The following is a 21,811-nucleotide window of genomic DNA, read 5'->3' as shown; positions in this document are numbered from 1 at the left end:
TATGCAATGAGAAAATGGATGTCTGTGGTCCATATGCAAAATATTTTGCCCATTTTTGAACTGTTCCACAGTCTCTCTGTATGACAGCTTCTTACGTTCCATGATACAACCTTTTGAGAGTTCAGAACCCTTCGTCAGATACAAATGTATTTCTGATGAAGGGCGCTTGACTCTTGAAAGTGCATACCCTGGAAATCTTGTTGGTCTTTTAGGTGCTATTAGACTTAAATCTTGCTCCTCTAAAGTTCACTGGTAAGCAGAGCTCTTCCAATGTAAACCTACAAAGGCGTAAAATCTCCTGGAAGCACAAAAAGTTGGAGGGGAATCAGAGGAAGTTATCATTGCCTTTGCTTCTATCTGCAACCTTGGTATGTTGCAAGCGGGGGCGGGGGGCTTGATGCTTATTGCATATTTGATACTGCATGAACCAGCCTGTCCATATCATGGGATACATGCATTCCGAAAGCGCTTGCTTGCTAATGAGCAATTTCAGCTTTTTCAGTTTCAACAAAGATCATCTTCTTTGGACTCAAGTTTGGAAGTTGGGTTTTTAATAGCTGAAGTTTTATTTGTTTTTATTTATTACTAGATTTGTAGTCCGCTCTCCCCACAAGCAGGCTCAGAGAGGATCGCATCGATTTAAAAGACACAAAAACAAACAGTTAAAACTGGTAGCATAGAAAGAGCAGATACAAATTGCCTCTGCAAATAATTATTTCAAGGGTAACGAGAACAATAATAGCAGAATGTTCCTGTTAATTTCTGATCATATAACTTAGTGCTTTCTCTCTTCTGTTTTTGTTTTTGGTAAACAGTCTGAACCAGAGGGGTTTTCTCACTTCCACTTATATGTTTGTGCTGCCTTCCTTGTCAGATGGAAGAAGGAGATCCTAGAGGAAAAAGACTTCCAGGTGAGTAAATAGCTCTTTCCTTGAAGTGAAATATAATATGAATGAGCCTCTGGATCTCTAGATGCTTGATTCACAAAGCTCCCAGCTTCACACAAGGGAAAACTTTGCTGCTTTAAGAGAGCAGCAGCAGCGCAGAGGTGGCTGCCAGGTTATCAGGAAGAGCCGGGAGAGGGCTGTGTGCCCTCCACCTTCACCATTCTTATAATTCACCAGCAAAAAGTATTTTGGGAAGCGTCTCAGCCTCAAGAGTTGGATCCAGCAGTGTGTGAGAAGGAAAAGAAAATTTACTTGCACGAGCAGTAGTGCAACGGTGGCAGCTCAACCATGGTACTTTAATATATTTTAAAATGAAATAAGAGTGTGCATGTGGAGCACTGGAATGTCCAATGGATCTTTCACATAGTTTCATTTAATTTGGTTGTGAAATTGTATCAGAAGCGACATCTTGTGTATGTGGAAAAGATTGTGGGGATACAATCACTTTCACTTAGCGCACGCAGACTAGGAGGATTAACTGTAGTATTTGCAGTTCTTCGCATGGAGTGGGATTCCATGAAAGACTTCTCTGCGATAAGCAGGCCTTGCAGAAGTCCTGCCACCTTCATCTTTGTCACCCAGTTGCTGAGCTGTTGCTTACTCATCTCTGGAAATTACTACTGTTTCCATTGGAACCTCTGACATCAGTGGCAGCTTACTGGCAGCAGGCTGTGTTAATCTGCTTTTGTTAAACCCCTTTGAATTCACCATTTGGGAATGGGATGAACATGAGAGCACCAATCCTATGGAACTATTCGACTATGGAACCAATCCAGTAGAACTATTTTACATCACCCTTGGCAAGTGAGAGGAAACCAGAGATGGCCCCAAGTTTGGGGAGCTCTTGCCAAGATACTCTCTGCACTCTCCCTTAGTATATTTCCACTGCTGACACTTTGTCCCTACTCCATTTGTCCCTAGGGTTGTGAAGCCGTGCCTGGCAACCAGCAGTGGAGACATGAGAAACTGCAACTTTGTCTGTTCTGCTCTGTCACTTCTGGGGTAAACCTAGAACTGACATGGGGTAGCTCCAAGGATCACCAAAACCTCTATGGTAAAATCATAGAGTTTCTGGTGATTCCTAGAACTACCCAGAGTCAATTCTGGATTTCCCTCAAAAGTGACATGGTGGCACAGCTGCCTCCACCATCTTTAAAAGCTTCCTTTCTTCCGCTACAGCTTAAAGTGGCTTTGGACAACTAGGGCTGTGGCAGCAGCTGTGGCACTTGGAGCTGCCATTACCACTAGCAGGGAAGCAATGATGGCCACTAGGAGCAGCAGTAGCCACCTCCAGCAGAGTGATATAGAGCAGGCAAGTGAGTGAAGATACTTGCTATTCCACGTTTTCATTGCTGCCTACTTTCCCAGGCAGGCTTGGGGAGCCACAATATAATAACGGCAGACAACAACTGTGGAGTTGGGAGCATGAGACAAGCATTTGATTGAGTCCATTCGCTGCTTATACTCTTCTAGAATGAACCGACTGAATTGGTTTTGGCGCTGATGATGTAGGCTCAAGTGAGCTCAAAGATTTCAGAAGTCCTCTTTCTCAAGGCCTGCCCAGGATTTCTTGAGTCTGTCTCAATCAAACCAAGTGGCATATCTTCAAGATGGGGGGCTGGGGCTGGGTAAGTGTAGGAGTTCCAAGTACCTTTTGTCATAGGCACATCTCTGTCGAATGGGGCTTAGACTTATGGGACTCGGGTATGAGGAATGCCTTAATGCCGTCTTCTGCCCTCAAAAACTGGCGGATTCTGGAAGGTTTTTGGATGCTAACATTGGCTGACATTTTGATGCCTGGAAGTGCTATAAATCACTAACAAGGGTGAGTTGAGGCATGCGTGTGGATTCTGAAGCCCCGTTGCTGTTATGTTTAAAACGTTCTACTGTATTTAATGCTATTAAAATGTAGAGTCATTTGTTCTCATTGTATTTTAGCATCGGATATGTAAAATTTCACGCACTATTATTTTATTTTCTGGCTCCGTCAAGTACTCGCATCTATTTTTCTTCAGTTCTTTGAAAATCTTAGAATTATAACTGGAGTGAGGGAAATGAACAATAAGTCAGCATCAGAGTCATGGAGATGAATGCAAAGGCAGCCATCGCTTAGCTCCATGATCAACTAAGCATAGACAATATAAATTAAATGAATTTTTACATCTTGCATGCAAATCAGGAGGCAGGCTGTCCTGTACTTAGAAATGTTCTACATTTATCTGCATTAAGCCTTCCTTTTAAAAGCCTAATTAGAACTGGCACGATGGTTCAGAAAGGAAAGGAGATTCTGACTTAGAAATGTATCTGTTGAATGGTGGTTGCCGGCAACTATTTAAGGTAGGGTTACCATCTCTGGGTTGAGAAATTCCTGGGGATTTTTAGGTGGAACCTAGAATGGAGCAGATCAGGGAGGGGGGGGGGAAACGTGTGTTATAATGCCATAGAGTTTACCCTCCAAATCAACCATTTCCTCAAAAGAACTGATCTCTGTAGTCTGGAGATCAGTTGTAATTCTTGGAGACCTCCAGGCACCACCTGGAGGTTGGCAACCTTAATTTAAGTGAATACTAGCTCCCATCTAAAAACTAAAATGGAACTCTGACAGGCAGTACTGTAAGGGCCAAGCTATAGCCAACCGTGGTTGCCCATTCACATGCAAAAGCGTGTTCTATTTTATTAAACAAACAGAACCCTCGGAAAAGGGGTTTTCAGCTCCTCCCTCCCTACCCCTTCTCTTCACTTTACCATTTTGTGGGGCTTCTGGGGCTTTTCCCTCCAACCCAGCATACTTTAAGTATCTAATTCAAGCTGGGAGAAAAACATTTAAAAGACAGAGTTCAGTGAGCAACTCTTGTCTTTACCCTTCTGCTTTCGCTGTGAACGAGCAGACTTGTGCCTAAATGAAAGATTCCCCCCCCCCCCGAATTCCACTGCATTTCGAAGAGAGGCTCCTGGTTGCACTGAGCAGGGCTTTTACTTTTTAGTACTTACAGCACAAGGGAAACGAAGAAGTACTGGCCTAGTGCCTAAGACTAATCCCACCGAGTCTCAGATCCTGCGGTCAAGGTGTCACCATGGGAAAGGTTCCTTCTCAGGTGTCTGCCCAACTGAAGACAGCACGCTAATGGCTCCTTTAACACTGTTCCTGAAAACAAAGTGCTACAAGAGGTATTGATAATATTGGTTCTAATGGGGATGTGTTCACAGAACCGACATTTTTAATGTGTGGGTGACATGCAAGGCAGCACACGAAGAAGGCGGCAACCATCAGCTGATCAGTTAGGCTGTCGTGCTGCAGCATCTTGGGAAGAATCTCTGGGTCACCTTCCTTGTTGAGGCTTTCTCCCAAGGAGAACGGCACCTCCCTCTTCTCATTCATCCCCACAGAACCGGATGAAGCCTTGTTCTTCTACTGCGCAGGCCTTTTATAGTCAGGAGGGGGCCATCCCACCCACATCAGTGCCACGTCACATTCAGCTGGCCATGGTTACTTCCAAATAGGCCAGTTATGCCATGGAGCCCCTGCCCAGCCCCCTTCCCCCACATCTTATTTTTAAAAAATTATACCCAGGACAAAGAGCGTTAAATAAAACAACTTTGTAGGGCCAGCCTAGATGTGATAATTACTAGGACCAGATCTTGTGTCCCAAGGCAGGGATGCAGCTAGAACTTCAGGCAAAGCAGAGCAAAATTGCTACAGGCTGTAGTAGAAATGTGAGCCTCCTTCTGTAGATATGTATAAGAGTTCCCCCAAGTGGTGATGCTGCATAAAGAGTCCAACCTAGGGTTGCCAGGTCTCCCAGAGGCCAAACCGTGTGTGTGTGTGTGCGTGCGTGCGTGCGTGCAGTAGGGTACTTACCCTCGCACATGTGTATACTCGCTCCTCCATTGCACCACAAAATGACATTTTCTGGCGTGATGAGGAAGCCTGTGTGTCATGGGGTGATGCATTAAAAATTGCCTTCAGACACTAAATTTGGGGGTGATTTTTAATGAATAGCTTTCCATAGCTTCCTTTTCATGCCTGAAAATGACATCATTTTCCAGCGAGATGGGAGAGCACGTGTGCGCCTCCCCCTCAAGTGCCTTCCCCCCATCAGCAGGTGAGCAGGGACTGGAGGCAGGGGATCCCCTTCCCTAGTGGGGGGATAGCACTCCTAGTCCAACCCCACCCAGAACCAACTGTGACTAATCTTCGATCGGCAACATTCTCCATCATTAGCACTTCAGTCTTGTTTGGGCAAAGCTCCTGTTTATGCCAGACGTGAGTCTAATGGCATTTCAAATGGCAAACTCTTGACAGTAACTCAGCAAGATGCATTAGCGTTGCTCTTTCTTAGTTGGATTTCAAATAAACCTACCTTGAAGCTTGGTTGAAAATGTCTAATCCTTGTACATGCCAAGTTGTGGGTCTCTTCTTCCCCCTTTTTAACTTTTATCTACTTTAGGAAAAGATGCAAAAACTGCATTAATGTTTTATTATATTAACTTCCGTTTATCAACACTTTCAGAAAGTGGGACTTGCTTTCTTGACCGATTAAATGGCCGCACTTAAAAGATTGTGTTGTGTGTCAGCATTTGCAGTGCCTGAGACCTCTATGAAGCTGCCCAAGCATATTTTCGAATGCTTCTGCTCTCCACCCGTATTTATAAAGCCTGCGTTTGGGCCTGCCAAGAACTGATGGGATGTATTTTATTGATTTGTTTTAAATGCTGCCATTATTATTCACTGCAGGCAGGTAGCTAATTGGATAATCACTGTAACACAGGGATCTAAGAAGCATATCACCAGCATATTACTTCGCTTTGTTTCTAAATAGCTGCAATTATAGCCATTTCTAGGGCAAAGGGTGATCTGAAAGAAAACAAGGGATGGAAAAGGGGAAAAGTTGCGTAGTCTAATCTGCACCTCAGGGCTGAGGATTGGTCTGTAGCTTGTGCAAGATACACATTTTCAAGCTCTCTCTGTTCTACAGTGTCTGTGATCCTAACATTTTAATCCCATAAAGCATAAGTTTTAATATGTAATGCCATCTTTATGCCGTGTTCAGCAGTCTAATAAAATGCAGATTCCAATAGACTCTCTTCAAAATGTGCATATTTTTTAATATAATTAGGTCAGTGCTATTAACCTTGTCGTGTCATTGGTCAGCTCTTGGTATTTGCCCTAGGAAGGTTTTCTGGATTTTTGAAATGGGAAGCCATGTAATGAAATTCAGGCTAACCGAAAGAGTTTGCGTCTCCACTAATGATTTCATTTTAATTGAGGCAACGTGTTAAATATGGGTTAATATCTGACATGATTGTGTTTGGCCAAGGCTTTTCTTGCAGTATTTGAATGTCCTGACACGGGATTTAGAAGGGGAAGAAGTCCAGGCCGTAGCAATAAAAAGCGAATAACAAATGGAACTCTTGGAGGAAGGTGAGAGCAGACAACGGATCAGGCACAGTTTGTTTTGGTGTTACGGAATATTTCGGCACAAATAGGTACAACTGGATCATTTTTCTCTGACTCCCCTTCCTCAGTTACTTTCGTTCGGATATGTTGACAAGCAACAGCGGCATTTGGGTCATTGGACTCAGCTGCTGCATTTTTGCTCAAGTTAACACTGTTGCAGTTCTATTTCTGGGGGGGAAATCTTCACATTTGTATTCTGAATCGGTTTCTAGAGAGTACGCGCACCGTCCCCTAGTGATTACTTGTACTCTATTGTGAAATGCCATATAATTTTGTAGTAATAAAGCTTTTTTTTAACCAATCAGGACATGAATACTAGCAAATAAACCTGCTGCAGAGTCAAGTAATTTGACATTTCCAATTGTATTATCACTCTTGATTAGTTTTTCTGTTAAACACTGATCTGCAATTCTGACTTAGCTTTTAACCACATTAGCATCTCTTTATTGGGAAGCTGCTCCATTTGAATCTCCACAGCGGCTGCTGACAATGCATATATACAATTTTTTTAAAATCCCCTTTTTTACAAACTGTATTGGGGAAAGATTATAAATTAGCATTTCACCACTTTGAATTTAGTTCATAGCTGAAAGAACTAGAAACAGCCCTTGTGTAAGAACGGGCTATGGCATCAGCTCTGGTTCATTACTACTTAGTTTCTGGGCTGTTTTTGTGGCAGATTTCCAGGTGAGAGGATGTGGAGTGCTGTGGGGCCGCTAGTTGTATTTGTGGCAAGTCTTTGCAGCATTAGGATGTGTGGTGAAGGCACTATTCCCATACAAATAGGAGCAGGCAAAAATTCTGGAAGTTGGAGAGATATAACTGAGTTGTTACTTATATAATCAGCTCATCCCGATAGACCCTGGTGCAAGGGCCCGATTGTCTCTACTTCTTCACTAATACTGTGCAACACCAGATTGGTGAGGAATAAAGCTACACTTCTGTTTGGGTTGCTTCAGGAGGAGAAAATGGATCTAGCTTGTGCGACTGAGTCCTAGTTGCAAGGAAATGGAGTGCATCTGTCTCAGTTAACTCCACTGGGTTATGTGGTCCTTCATCAACCCTGAACTGAAGGTCTTGGAGGGATGGTAGTTATCGTTCTCCATGAGCCTTTCCCTTTTCACAGATTCCCCATGCAAATTATTTCTGGTATTGATAGTTTGTTCTCGTACACTGTGGTTCCCCGTTTTTATTTATGGAACTAACTATATATAACAGAATAAATGAGCAGCATTTCTCAAACTTCTCGAACATAACTTCGATTTCTAAACTTTACCTTTTACAGGGTTACATTCCACAGATCTGTTCTAGTAGCAGAGTTGCTTTCCTCTGGTGGGAGGAGTGGTGCCTCTGATGCAGGGGTGTGCACTAACCCCCCCCCCCCGGAAATCTAGGATTCCGGAAATCCAGGAAAGATTCTCTGATCCAGTTAAGACAGATCAAAGAATCCTGGATGTGTGTGTTTGCTCTTGTTCTCTCCTTATACTTACTCAGAGTGAGAAAAACAGAAAGTGCATTCAATCAGGCATTTAAGATGCGGACTTTTCTGAAATGTTCATAGCCAGGCAGTTTTTTTAAAAAGTAAAACTGCTTTAAAAATAATAGAATGCGTTGTAAGTGATAGATCTTATATTGCAGGAGATGAGGTCCTTCTTGCTCTTCTTTCTTCACACAGAAGTACTGCAGCAATAATTATGACTACATAGATATTTATCAAACATTTTATGATCGCATGGCCAAAATAAATATTGTTAGGTGTATCTTGACTGTAAAAATAGCTGTCTTGAATGGAAGATTATTTAATGTGAAAGATTCAGCTTATTCCTGAACTGTTGGTTGAAACAGGTTGGCCTTTTCCCTTTGAACTTCCTCCTGCCTTTTGCCCAGACATCTCAATCTATTGTCATGGCCCAGCCTGGGCTCAGTGAGAGCAAGGACTCCTCCTCAGGAGGAGAGGGGCTTCGTGTAGCCAGCCAGGACTCCTCAGGAGAAGAGGAGCTCCATGCAGCCAGACCTGACTCAGCAGAGGCTGGTAATCAGGAGCCACAGCTGTTGGCTAATCGGAGCCTACAGCCAGCAGCTGAAGCAGAGCCATCAGTACTCTCCAGCCCCAGCACCACAGGGGAAGTGCAGCCAGGGACTTCCACAGGGGAAGCTCAGTCAGGGACTGCCAGCACCACAGGGGAAGCCCAGCCAGAGGCTTCCACCCCCCCCCCCCAGGTTCACCCACACCCAGAGAACGCTGCAGACAGCGCCAGAGACTGGAGCTGCAGGAGAGACGGCGCAGTGCTCGTCTCCTGAGCCAACGCCAGCTGCTGGAGAGTGATGATGAGTAGCTTCAGGATGGAGCCCCAGCAGCTGGCTGAAAACCATGCCTGGCTATAAAAGCCAGTCAGGAGCAACAGCCAGGCGTGGAAGCAACGTCTTTACTGCCTGCAACCCCTCCGTGCACCTTGCCCGTGCCTACTGTTGGACCTGACACTACCGGTAACTGACCTTGGACTGTGCCTGACCTTGCTCTTGGACTCTGGACTCAACTCTGACCACTGCTTTGACTTGGCTTTTGGCTCCTGAAACTCCCTCTGGACTTGGTATCAAGGTTTGGACCTGCACCACCCTGCTTGGGCTGGCCCAGCCCGTGACATCTATATCTTGGGTGATATGTTGCTAATTTTCTTAGCAGGGCCTTTTCCATTCCCCCGCTTGTCCTCAACAGCCAATCTGTGCTAAATGTCCTTTGTTAATTCCAGCCAAACCTTTCTTAGGGGAGCCATCAACACAGATTTAGGTGATGTCTCTTTACCTGAAAAGTTTTCTTGCATCAATAGAGGGTTTCTTTTTTCTGACGGCAGCATCAGGTTTTTCGCGCTTCCTGTATACCTACTTTCATCTTGCGAGAACTTGGCTTGTCAAAGACTCTGGCGAGCGTGTGGGTCTGCCTGCTCCCAAGTCAATAGGCTGCCCCCAGGTCCCAAATAAAAAGGTACAAAGGTAGCATGCGGTCAAAATTAGGCCCAGGCACTATTTGAGATTGAAGCCATGAACCAATAAATCACCACATAGATGTAAAAATATAATTTATTATAAGGCGAATAAAATATTACATCTAGAAATAATAACAACAACATTTGATTTATATACCACCCATCAGAACAAAACACCCACTCAGAGCAGTTTACAATGTGTGTTGTTGTTATCCTCCTATGAGATGAGTAGAGCTGAGAGAGCCCAGTCGTGGGTAAAGCAGCATGAATTTTCTATGGTAAAACAACCTTAACAACAACATTCAATTTATATACCGCCTTTCAGGATGACTTAACACCCACTCAGAGCGGTTTACAAAGTATGTCGTTATTATCCCTACAACAATCACCCTGTGAGGTGGGTGGGGCTGAGAGAGCTCTGAGAGAGCTGTGACTGAGCCAAGGTCACTCAGCTGGCTTCAAGCAGAGGAGTGGGAAATCAAACCCAGTTCTCCAGATTAGAGCCCTGCCACTCTTAACCACTACACCAAGTTGCATAGAAGGATAAATAAAATAACAAAGATTAGTTTTCCTGAGATCTAAACATACCTTGCAGAATCAAATTGTAAGTATAATAGAGTTCAGTATCACAGGCTACCTATACCCTACTATATAAAAGGCTAAACATGTTCCAGAGTCCAGACAACAACTTCCTACCCTGGTGCGCCTCCAGAGGGCGCTGCTGTGGAGGAAAGCCCAGAAGAAGCAGCCTGTCCCTACGAGAGCATGCTGCAGAGGGAAGCCCAGGCTGGGAACAGATGGGATCAAGTGTGAAACGTGGAGTGATACCCGCCCACCACTTTCACCCAGCTGGGATCAGACGCCGAGCAGCTGGCAATGCCAGCCCCCCCGCCTTCACCCAGCTGGAATCAGGCACAGAGCTTGTGGCAGTGCCCAGAGCCCTGCATCACCCTGCTGGGATCAGGAGTGGAGCAGGTGGTAATGCCCGCCCCTGCCTTCATCCAGCTGGGATCAGACATGGAGCAGGTGGCAATGCCAGTCCTCCATTCATGAAGTGGAATCAGGAACAGAGCAGGTGACAATGCCCACCCCCCCACCTTCACCCAGCTGGGATCTGGAGCAGAGCAGGTGGCAATACCCACCCCCTGCCTTCACCCAACTGGAATCACGCACAGAGCTTGTGACAATACCCACCCACCCCCACCTCACTCAGGCACAGAGAAGGTGGCAATGCCCACCTCCTGCCATCACCCGAATTGTGGGAACTCACAGTTTGAGAAAAAGAATAATAATATATGTCTGTCCCAGCACACCCAGAACCAAGCCATGTGCCAGGACATACACACAGGAGCATTGCAAGTGTGTCTGCCAATCTCTGATGGAACTGTTGATGGAAGCCCTGATGAAATGATTCCATATGAAACAAGTGTATTCTAGCCAGTCACTTGTCAGGTTCTACACAGGATTGTGTCCTGTCCTTTCTGGATCCACCTATAGGAAGAAAGAACAAAAGATACAGATTTGAGAATCATATATTCAAGACAGCAGTCCTTGACCTGTCTTTTACATACCTGTGAAAGTTATGCATACCTTTTCTGGAACACCTTGGATCCACGCACCTATAAGAAAACAAAAAAAACATCAGAAGGTGTGGTTGGACTAATTTATATGAACTTTCCAGCCGTTGCTCATATTTGAGTAAATGTATACAGAAGGATATATTTTTGAATTGGGATATCGCTTACATCCATTTTGTACAAAATATTTATTGTCACCACAATAGTATATTTATTTATTTATTTATTTATTTGAAAAATTTTTATTGGGTTAGGATCAATTATTTTCACATTACAATCAATTCTCCCATTTTCCAGTTTCTAACCCCCTCCCTTTCCCCCCCTTTTTGTTGACTTCCAACAGTTTTCCAACCCTTTGTCCCTTTTCCCTTACTCCTTTTAAATTCCTCTATCTAACAAATGTATATTCTCCCTTTATTCTAAGCAATACTTCTTTAACTATTTTTAATACTCTGTACCCTAACTATGAGTCCTTATTTCCATATTGGATAGACAATTTATCCCATTTTTCATAATTCCAATTTCAAATATTTCTATAGATCATAAACCATATAAACCATACATTCATATAAATCAAGCAATTTAACTTATACTCTATGTGTTACTCATTCTATCTTCTTCTTTCTGTTTTAGTTATATTTGATTACATTAGTATTTCTATTCCCCTTCAATAGTAAATCTATATAACTGTCATCATATGATGTCAATCAATTTGACTCATATATATCTTCAGATAAACATATTCAGTTTGGTACATTATACAAATCTTACCAGAAAGAAAATATTATTAGTTAGTCAATCCTTATAGTTAACCCTTATGGTTAGTTATTTTCTATCAATATTCTATTTGTTATTCTATATATATCAATCTAATAACATAACTGCTTAGAGATTCACGTTTACCTCTTCTCCCCCCCGGTAAAGTCACCCCTCTCTGCATTTTATTGTACTTCAATAGTTCTCAAACTGCCACAGTTCTCCTCCCACCTCCCATTTCTTCACCAGATATTGTTTCAGCTTCTCCCAGTCTGTGTTAAACTGTCCTGGGTCAAGGTTTCTCAGTTTTCTTGTCATTTTGTCCATTTCTGCCATATACAGCAATTTGTAGATCCAGTCTTCAATAGTTGGCACTTCTTGTACTTTCCATTTTTGCGCATACAAAAGTCTAGCTGCTGCTGTCATATAAAATAACAATGTCCTGTGATGAGCTGGAATGCCCTCCATTCCCAAGTTTAGTAGCAGGAGTTCTGGGTTCTTATTGATTTGAAATTGTAAAATCTCACTTATTACTCTTATTATTTCCCCCCAGTACTGCCTAGCTACCTCACACGTCCACCACATATGATAGAGGGAACCCTCATGTTTTTTACATTTCCAGCATTTGTTAGAAGCGTTCAAATTCCCTAGCGCAATCTTCTTTGGTGTCATGTACCAACGGTAAATCATTTTGTAAATGTTCTCTTTGATACTAGTGCACGTCGTAATCTTCATTGTGGTCTTCCACAAGTATTCCCATGCCTCCATTGTTATTTCTTTGTTAAAATTTATGGCCCACTTCACCATTTGTACTTTAACTGTTTCATCTTCAGTATACCATTTCAACAATACTTGGTATACCTTAGATATTCCCTTCTTGTCATCTTTTAAAAGCGTCTGCTCTAGTTCCGAATTCTCTGTTCGTATACCTCCCTTTACAGAGTCCGAGTTATAGAGATCCTTGATCTGTCTATACTGAAACCAGTCGTAATTAGGTGATAGCTCTTCCTGAGTCTTTATTTTAAGTTTAGCTGATTCTATTCGGGTTATCTCCTTGTAAGTTAAACATTGTTGCTCAGTATCGACAGCTCTCGGATCTATCACCTCATATGGAACCACCCACAAGGGGATTCCTTCTTGTAGATAGGCTCTGTACTTCTTCCAAGTTGCATATAGACTTCTCCGTATATAATGGTGCAGGAACATCGAGTTCGCTTTTACTTTGTCATGCCATAGGTATGCGTGCCATCCAAATATCTTTTTATATCCCTCTAGGGCCAATAGTTTCTTATTTTTCAGCATCATCCAGTCTTTCAGCCACACTAGGCAGATTGCATCATGATAAAGTCTTAGATTGGGCAGTTGCATTCCGCCTCTTTCTTTTGCATCTTGTAAGACTTTCATTTTCACTCGAGGCTTCTTGCCTGCCCAAACAAAGTCTGATATTTTCCTCTGCCATTTTTCAAACTGCTTGGTGTCCCTGATGATTGGTATTGTCTGTAGCAAAAACATTACTCTTGGTAACACATTCATCTTAACTGCTGCAATCCTTCCCAACCATGACAAGTTCAATCTATTCCATTTAATCAGATCTCGCTCTATCTGAGTCCATAATTTTTCATAGTTATTTTTAAATAAGTCTATGTTCTTTGCAGTCAGTTCAATTCCCAAGTATTTCACCTTACTTGTTACTTCACAATCCGTTATTTCCATTAGCAATTGTTGTTTTTGCTTGGTCATGTTTTTGCATAATATCTTTGACTTCTTTTTGTTAATATAAAAACCTGCCAAGTCTCCAAACTCCTTGATCTTATCTATCACTTTTGGCATGTTCTCCATTGGGTCCTCTACAATTAACATTATATCGTCCGCAAAGGCTCTGACCTTATAAGAATAGTCCTTTATTTTTATTCCACGAATTTCTTCATCTTGTCGTATTTGTATCATCAGGATCTCCAATACCAAAATGAACAACAGCGGAGACAACGGGCAACCTTGTCTTGTTCCTTTGCTTATTATCAATTTCTTAGTAACCTCATCATTCACCACAATTGCTGCATTCTGGTCTCTGTAAATTTCCTTAATTGCTCTAATGAATCTTTCTCCCATTTGTAGCTTTTCCATGGTGGCAAACATAAAGTCCCAGTTTAAATTGTCAAACGCTTTTTCAGCATCAACAAAGAAGAAACCAACCTCTTTATCACAACGCTTATCATAATATTCAATAGCATTGATCACTGTCCTTAAATTGTCTCTAATTTGTCTGTCTGGCAAAAAGCCTGCTTGTTCCTCCTCAATAACTTCCGAAAGCCACCCCTTCAGTCTCTCCGCCAGTATCTTCGCAAAAATTTTGTAGTCATTGTTAAGTAACGATATAGGTCTGTAGTTTTTCACATTAGTCAAGTCTTGGCCCTCTTTGGGGATCAATGATATATTCGCTTCATTCCAGGTATCTGGAATCCGTTGATCCTTTAAAACTCCATTGATCACCTCTTTTAGGAATGGTGCCAGTTCGTTGGCCATTACCTTATAAAATTTAGCCGTAAGTCCGTCTGGCCCTGGCGCCTTTCCCAGATTTGCAGATTGTATTGCCTTGCTTAATTCCTCATCCGTTACTTCATTGTTCAGTCTATTTCTCCAAGCTTCCGAAATTACTGGGAGTTTCACTTTCTCCAAATATGTCGCTATTGATTCTTTGTTTACCTCTTTCTTGTTATACAACTTAGCGTAAAATTTGTAAAAGGCTCTACTAATGGTAGTCTGTTCCAAATACGTTTTATTATCTTCACAAATTTTATTTATTATTTTCCTTTCCCTTCTCTTTTTCAATTGCCATGCCAAATACTTCCCAGGTTTATTTGCACCTTCAAACATTTTCTGATTGAGTCTTTTAAGGTTCCACTCCAATTCTTTATTATTCATTGCTGTCAGCTGTTCTTGAAGTATTTTGATATCCTGATATAGTTTCTTTTTCCCTGGTCTCTTTTTTAACTGTATTTCTTTGGCTTTTATTTTCTCCTCGATCTCTTGTCTCTTCTCTTCTTTCTTTTTCCTGGCTCTACCATTTAAGTCCATTAGTATGCCCCTTATTACCGCCTTGTAAGTATCCCAAACTTTATTAGTTGGTACTTCTTTGTTCAAGTTATATTGTGTGAAGAACTTTGTCTCTCTTCTCAGCATCTCCATATTCTCTCCTTCCTGTAACAAGTCCTCATTTATTCTCCATGCTTTCCTTTTTCTCCTTCTCCCTAATTTCCACATGATTGGATTGTGATCTGAGCCTACCATCGGCATTATTTCTACCTCCTTAGTCCATAACGCTAAGTCCTTTGAGGCCCAGATCATATCAGTTCTCGATAGTGTAGAATGCCTTGCAGAATAAAAAGTAAATTGTCTGCTTTTTGGATTTTCTCTTCTCCATACTAAAGTCTCCTGTTGTATCAGCTCAAAAAAGAGCTTTGGTAATAGTCCTCTTTTCTTTTGTGCCGTTGATGTCTTTTTATCTAATTCCAAGTTTGTCACTCCATTGAAGTCTCCAGCAAGAATTATCTGGTCGTATGAAAGGTCATCTAATTGCTTCCTCAAATCCTCAAAGCTTTCTTTTGCCCCATTAGGTGCATAAAGTCCGACTACCAATACTCTCTTTAAATTCCACGTACATTCCACTACTATAAATCTAGCTTCCACATCCTTCATTACAAATTTTGGCTGTAGCTCCTCTTTTATATACAACACCACTCCTCTTTTTTTCTTATTAGAGGCCGCTGCAAATTCATTGCCCAATTTTTCCAATTTTAGATATTTTACATCCTGCTTTCGAATATGGGTCTCTTGTAAACACACAATATCACATTTTTGTTTTAATAGCCAGTGGAAAATACTTTTTCTCTTGTTCGGTGAATTTAGTCCATTTACATTCCAAGATAGGACTTTACACTCCATATTCATGGTCTTATTGCTGGTAAGTCCTTTTCATAGTCCCTTAAAAATCTCTCCATCTCCCGCTCAGATCTAATCCGCTTTTTGGCCCCTCCAAATTCGAAGGACACACCTTCTGGTAATTCCCATCTGTACCTGATTTTCATGTCCTTCAAAATCTGAATTAGCACTTTATATTTTTTCCGATCTAGTAACACTGATCTGGGTAGTTCCTTCATTATAATAATCGTCTTGCCATCAATCTCCAATGGATCTTGAAACTGCTTAGTCACAATCTTCTCTTTCATATTTCGAGTCGTAAACTGCACAATACCTCTGGGTTGCAATTCTCGAGTTTACACGATATACCACGTCTAGGATAGCCACAACTTCCTCCTCCTCCTTCCCCAGGTATTCAGCTAACACCTCAGTCATCTGTTCTTGCGCTGTCTTTCCTTCCACTTCCGGCAAGCCGCGAAACCTCAGCTGCTTCTCCATGTGTTTACTTTCCGCAACCGCCATTCTTCCCCTCATCAGTCTCATCTCTGTTTGTTGCGTGTCTGCTAAATTCTCCATCGCGCCTTCTACTGCTTTAACTTTCTGCTGCGTTCCTTGTAATTCATTTTGTATTGTTTCCATACCTTTCTTCACTTCTGACAGCTCCGATTTTACTGTCTGTTTAACCTCTTTAATCAGCTCCAATTTCGTGTCTTTAAGTTCTTTAATCACTTCTAAAAGTTTTTTATCCAGGTTTTCTATTGCCAATTGCCACTCTTTTTTCGACATCGTGGGGCTTGCTTTAGCTCGCTCCCACGAGTCCGCTCTCTTCCTTAACTCCGTGGCGTAAAATTTAATGTCTTTTTTAGTTCAAATATCCCGGTCTTCTTGCAAAAACTAATTTTTAAAGAGTCCAAAATGTCGGGCGTCTTTTCTCTATGGTTCCTCTATGATTTTTGTAATCCAAAATGGCTTGCTTCCTCTTCCGCTGAAGCCGCGACCCTTCCCCTTTCAAAGATGGCGATTCCCTTCTTCCTGCCCTCCGGCAAGGGCCGCTTCTCTCCAGCAACTCTATTGTTATTACGTACTTCCTGTCTCCCGACTTCCCACAGTAGGTCTCGCGATGGTATCTTTTTCTCACAGCTCCATAACCGCAAGTATTCAAAACAATAGTCCAATTTCTTTAATAACTTCTTTAAACTTAGTCTCTTTTCTAATACAACTCTTGCCGAGTCTTCCCCTCCTTGTTATTAGCCTGTTGCAGTTTGAAAATCTACTTTTATTCTTCTTTACTTTTAACAATCTGTCCCGTATCAGAAGATAGTGATCTTTACCTTCTCATTCACTTTTCTTGGGTTGTAGTCGCTGTTTCGATTTTAATTTCTCCTCTCCACTTCTTCCCCAAATCGAAGCTTGGGTATGTAGGTCTTATGCCAACCAGGTTGGCCCCAGAACTGCCGCAGAGATCGTAGCCGACCTGTCGCAGGGTGGGACCTCAAGGATCGGGAGGGGACCCGTTGCGTAGAGCCCCCCCTCGTCCGAGATCAAACACACCCTAGGGTCTTGAGCGTTCTTTGCCTGCTCTCCGCCTGAGAGCAGTCGGCCGCGGGCTATATTTCCCCCGCCGGCCACTTAAAAACAGCAGTCCGGTCAGCTCCGCAAGTGGAGCTGCTTCAGACCTCCATGAATCCCGAACCGGAAGTCACAATAGTATATTTATTGAGCACTTGTTCACCTTACTTAAATACAAATAAGTTTCGTACAATTGTGCATAATATTATTCTTTTTCCCGAATTGTGGGTTCCCACTTTGTTTACTAGTTCTGTATTCAGGAAGGCTCCGGTATATGGAGCAGGTGGCAATGCCCGCTCTCTCTTCAACCCGCCAGAATCAGGTGCAAAGCAGGCAGCAATACGCACCCTCCCTTTCCCCGTCCAGGATCAGGAGCAGAGCAGGTGGCAATGCCCGCTCCCCCCTTCACCCTGCTGGAATCAGGCATGGAGTAAGAGTCAATGCCTGTCCCCTTCACCCGACTGGGATCAGGAGCGGATTAGGTGGCAATGTCTGCCCCCTGCCTTCACCCGGCCGGGATCAATCATGGAGGAGGAGGCAATGCTTGCCTGCCCCCCTTCCCCTTTCTAGAGCCCATTGTATTTTTTCCCACAACGGGCTTTGTTACTAGTTATATTATATTACCTTAACAGTGCAGTCCTATACACATAAGCCCATTTGACTTCAATGGGTTTAGAGTGGAACAGCGCTACATTAGATAGTGCAGTTTTAGATATGTTTGCTTCTTAAATTCACCGTGTCACCCACTGTACACCCACTAAAAATGAGAGAGTTCTGGCTCTGTCGACATACCTCTTAAGAACATAAGAGCGTTGCTATGTCAGACCAGTGGTCCATCTAATCCAACATCCTGTCTTGCACAGTGGCCAACCAGGAATGCTGAAGGGCCAACGACATGGTACAGAGGTTAAGGCCTCCCCTCTATTTTGCCTCCTAGCATTGGTATTCAGAAGTTTACTGTCTCTGTGGAAAAGAGCTAGAGTCCAGTAGCACCTATAAGACGTAACTAAATTAATGGTAGAGTAGGAGCTTTCGTGAGCCACAGCTCACTTCTTCAGATACCAGTAGAAAAGAACAAGAGTCCAGTAGCACCTATAAGACTAACAGACTTAATGGTAGGGTATGAGCGTTCGTGAGCCACAGCTTACTTCTTCAGATATCTTTTCCACTGCTACGGACAGACTAACACGGCTACGCTTCTTGATCTATTTACTGTCTCTGAATGTGGCCGTTTCTTTTTGTCACGGCTAGCGGCCGCCAATGAACTTACTCTCCATGAATTTATATCACTCCCTTCTTACTAGTTGCCATTCAGTCTCCACTTAGAATAGGTGTTTCTGTATCCTTCCTTACTTGATTTACATTCATAGTTCAGCAATATGTTACTCAGAAATGTCATATAGAAAGTGCACTGCTGAACTGCCTTTGAAATGTGCAAGTTGCATCTCATGTTAGCCCTCCTTTTCCAGGAGGGCAACCCCGCCCCCCTTGTTTTTCACCAAAATATGCTTTATACCCAGTGAGATGAATCAGTCTTACTTTCCCTTTCTTTTGTGTTGTAATATTTCCTTCACAAATCCATTGTATGATAAAAGCAGAGGCCCTCTTTGGCATTTCGGTAATAGTGAGGGAAAGTATCAGTTGTATTTTATTCATATATTTCAGTTTGGAACAATCTCCCGTATTGATTTGCTTTATATTTGCTAACAGAGGGGAAAGTTGGATTACTTCACGTGTTTATTAGAGGCCTGAACATCAAAACAGATTGAACCTCGTAGTAGCTATTTAATAAAATAGCCATCCCTTTTTTTAAAAAGTCATTACAAAGATGTTCTAAAATGTGCAGGTTGGCATTAAGCCAAGCCAATAATAAAAACAGCTTCTGGAAATAAACTAGGAAAGTACTTACCATACCTTCCTATTTACTATGTTAATGGTAATTTGTGCCGGCATACTGAGGGGAAATTAGACCTACAATAAACATGGGTCTAATTTAAGAATTGCCCCCAGTGACCTGGAAATATTTAATTTGGCCAAGACCGTGAATTTAAAGCAGTTCATAGAATAAATTGGAAGCAATTGCAGTGATTAAAAAGCAGGAACTCAGCAAGGAATTCCGTATTGTAGAATGGGATACTGTGTGATAATTCAGTGTGGGCCAAAAAGATTATTCTTCCCTATGCAAGTAGAAAATTGTGTTTTTCATCCAAGTATTGTGCTGCTGTAGATATGCAGGGCTGAAATGCTGAAAGGTACACTCGGCTGATTGGTACGTATCTGGTGTTGTGTTCTGTTGTTGGGATCTTGTGCCACAGCGGCAACATCTGTACCCAGAAAACACCTGGACTTGGAAGGTTGCATTCCCCCCTCCCCCCGTGGCAGTATCTTTCTATGGGCCTGTGCAAAAAGTAAATACATTATGCCTCATGAACACATTGCCCCATTTTAGACATTAAGCACTGCAGCAAGGTCTCGAAAGTGTGAAGGGAGCAGAGCGAATCCATTACCATAGTCGCAGCACCACATAAAACGGCAAGATTTCACAGCTATCCGTGGTGGCATAATTTTGAAAAATACAGATGGTCGCAGAGGTTGCCTTATTTTCTCTCACTGATGTGTAAGAGCGGAGCCAGGTTTAAATAAAAGTTCAGCTCTTTCTCGCTATTTGATCATATCTAACCAGCTTGTCCTTTCAAGCAGTAAAGGTCAGCACTCTAACTGTTCTGTAATCGGCGAAGCAGTTTTGTGCACACGCGGATATTATTCTGCAGCTGCATGAGGTGACGGTAGTGTGAGTTCTCCATATTCCTTGGCAAATCCACGGACTGTGGGACACTTTCAAGTCACTCTTCCAGGACTGGACTTGCTCTTTTAGCATATTGCCCCCCTGCTTCCGATGAATTATGGCTCATATTTTCCCTCCTGATGTTTTTCCATTCTCAGTGGGGATCAGGACACTACGGGCTGTGCAGTCTGTGATTGATTTCCTATTGTTAGTCTGGGAGGGGCTGGATGGGTGGATGAACGCTTACTGAAGGGAAAGGGGTTTTTTCCTCCTTCCTTTTAGAATATCCCTGAGCTCCTGGTTGTTTGGCATGGTGTGTTGGGGGAATGTGCCATCCAGATAGGAACTTCTGATAGCTCCGGCATACTCTTTCTGAACTAGAGAAGTTAGCCGTGTTAGTCTGTAGTCGCAAAATAGTAAAGAGTCCAGTAGCACCTTTAAGACTCACCAACTTTTTTGTAGCATAAGCTTTCGAGAGTCACAGTTCTCTTCGTCAGATGAATTGCATCTGACGAAGAGAACCGTGGTTCTCGAAAGCTTATGCTACAAAAAAGTTGGTGGTGCTACTGGACTCTTTCTGAACTAGAGGAGTTAGCCGTGTTAGTCTGTAGTAGCAAAATAAAAAAGAGTCCAGTAGCACCTTTAAGACTAACCAATTTTATTGTAGCATAAGCTTTCGAGAATCACGTTCTCTTCGTCAGATGCATAACGTCATGCATCTGATCAAGAGAACGTGATTCTCGAAAGCTTATGCTACAATAAAATTGGTCTTTCTGAACTGACATTTGAAATTACACCACTCTTATCCTCATTCTTAGAGTGTATAAGAGGTATAAATACTGAACTTTATAAGGAACTATATAGCACTTTATAGGGGCTATATAGAGCTACCATGGACCTCTGGAAAAGTTTCCTTCTACACGGCTCTCCTAATATTTAAAGGAGTAGCAGGTAGGAAGGAATTTATCAATGTGATCCCCAAATCTTCTCTAAGAGTCTATAAATTCACATTTTAAACTCACTCTTAATTGGAAAATACCCCAGCAATTGGTTCCAAGCAATTGATTCTAACTGTTGCTGGGAGTCCCAAGCACACAGGCATCTTTCCGGGTAAGATCACAAAAGTAAAATGTGGCAGGTGGGTTGCCTGGTTTTTTTTGCAGCCCCCTGAGTGGACTATGTTCAAATCAACAGACACTACCAAACCTCCACTACAACGACCTTTTGTATGGGTTTTAGCAGCTGGTACTGCAAAGAGACGATAGCTCTGAAGAGTGGGAATACCAGACTCCTGCGCTCATGTTTCCTGTAGGCATTGCATATCAAACCTACACAGGAACCAGAAAAATTCAGGGCCGTGGACTAGAAAACTGTAGTACCCCTGGTACCCCCTCCTGGCGGCCCTGGCTCACTCCTGCCTTTCTGTGTGAGTCATGGAGCTGCCTGCACCTCCGTATTGGGAAGAGGCGAGCCTGTCTCATGATGCACACAGGACCTCTGGAAGCAGACAATGTTTCTGCCTCATTGCCTTGGTTGTGTGACTACATCATTCCAGCGCTGACTGCAGGAATACAGCAGAATTACTGGCCACCGGAAGAGGCTGATTGAAAGGAGGCAAAATAAGACCAGAGCAGGGACTCATGCAGAGAAGTAGCAGGAATCCTTCTCGGTGGATGGGTATTTGGGCTCAGTGGCTAAATAATAAAGTAGTTGCCTGTTTAGTTGAGCGCTGTGACCCTCTAATTGGCTCAGGGTTTTGAATGGAGCTTTCTGGGGTTTCTCAGGCGTTGTTGCCCGATAACTCCTTACTTGGAGAG

General features: G+C 42.7%; 1 protein-coding gene across 1 annotated transcript in view; it reads left to right on the top strand.

Annotated features, from left to right (window-relative positions):
• TBC1D22A (TBC1 domain family member 22A) overlaps nucleotides 1–21,811 on the top strand; it is a 159,411-nt gene that overhangs the window by 118,509 nt on the left and 19,091 nt on the right. Inside the window, exon 12 of the mRNA XM_054988947.1 lies at nucleotides 816–911. Coding sequence (XP_054844922.1) covers nucleotides 816–911 — 96 coding nt within the window. The remainder of the gene's footprint in view (nucleotides 1–815; nucleotides 912–21,811) is intronic.

The sequence above is a fragment of the Eublepharis macularius genome, chromosome 9 (genome assembly GCF_028583425.1).
Source record: "Eublepharis macularius isolate TG4126 chromosome 9, MPM_Emac_v1.0, whole genome shotgun sequence".
Classification (NCBI taxonomy): domain Eukaryota; kingdom Metazoa; phylum Chordata; class Lepidosauria; order Squamata; family Eublepharidae; genus Eublepharis; species Eublepharis macularius.
The sequence above is the reverse complement of the archived record's forward strand: the minus strand, read 5'-3'. Positions and strand labels throughout refer to the sequence as shown.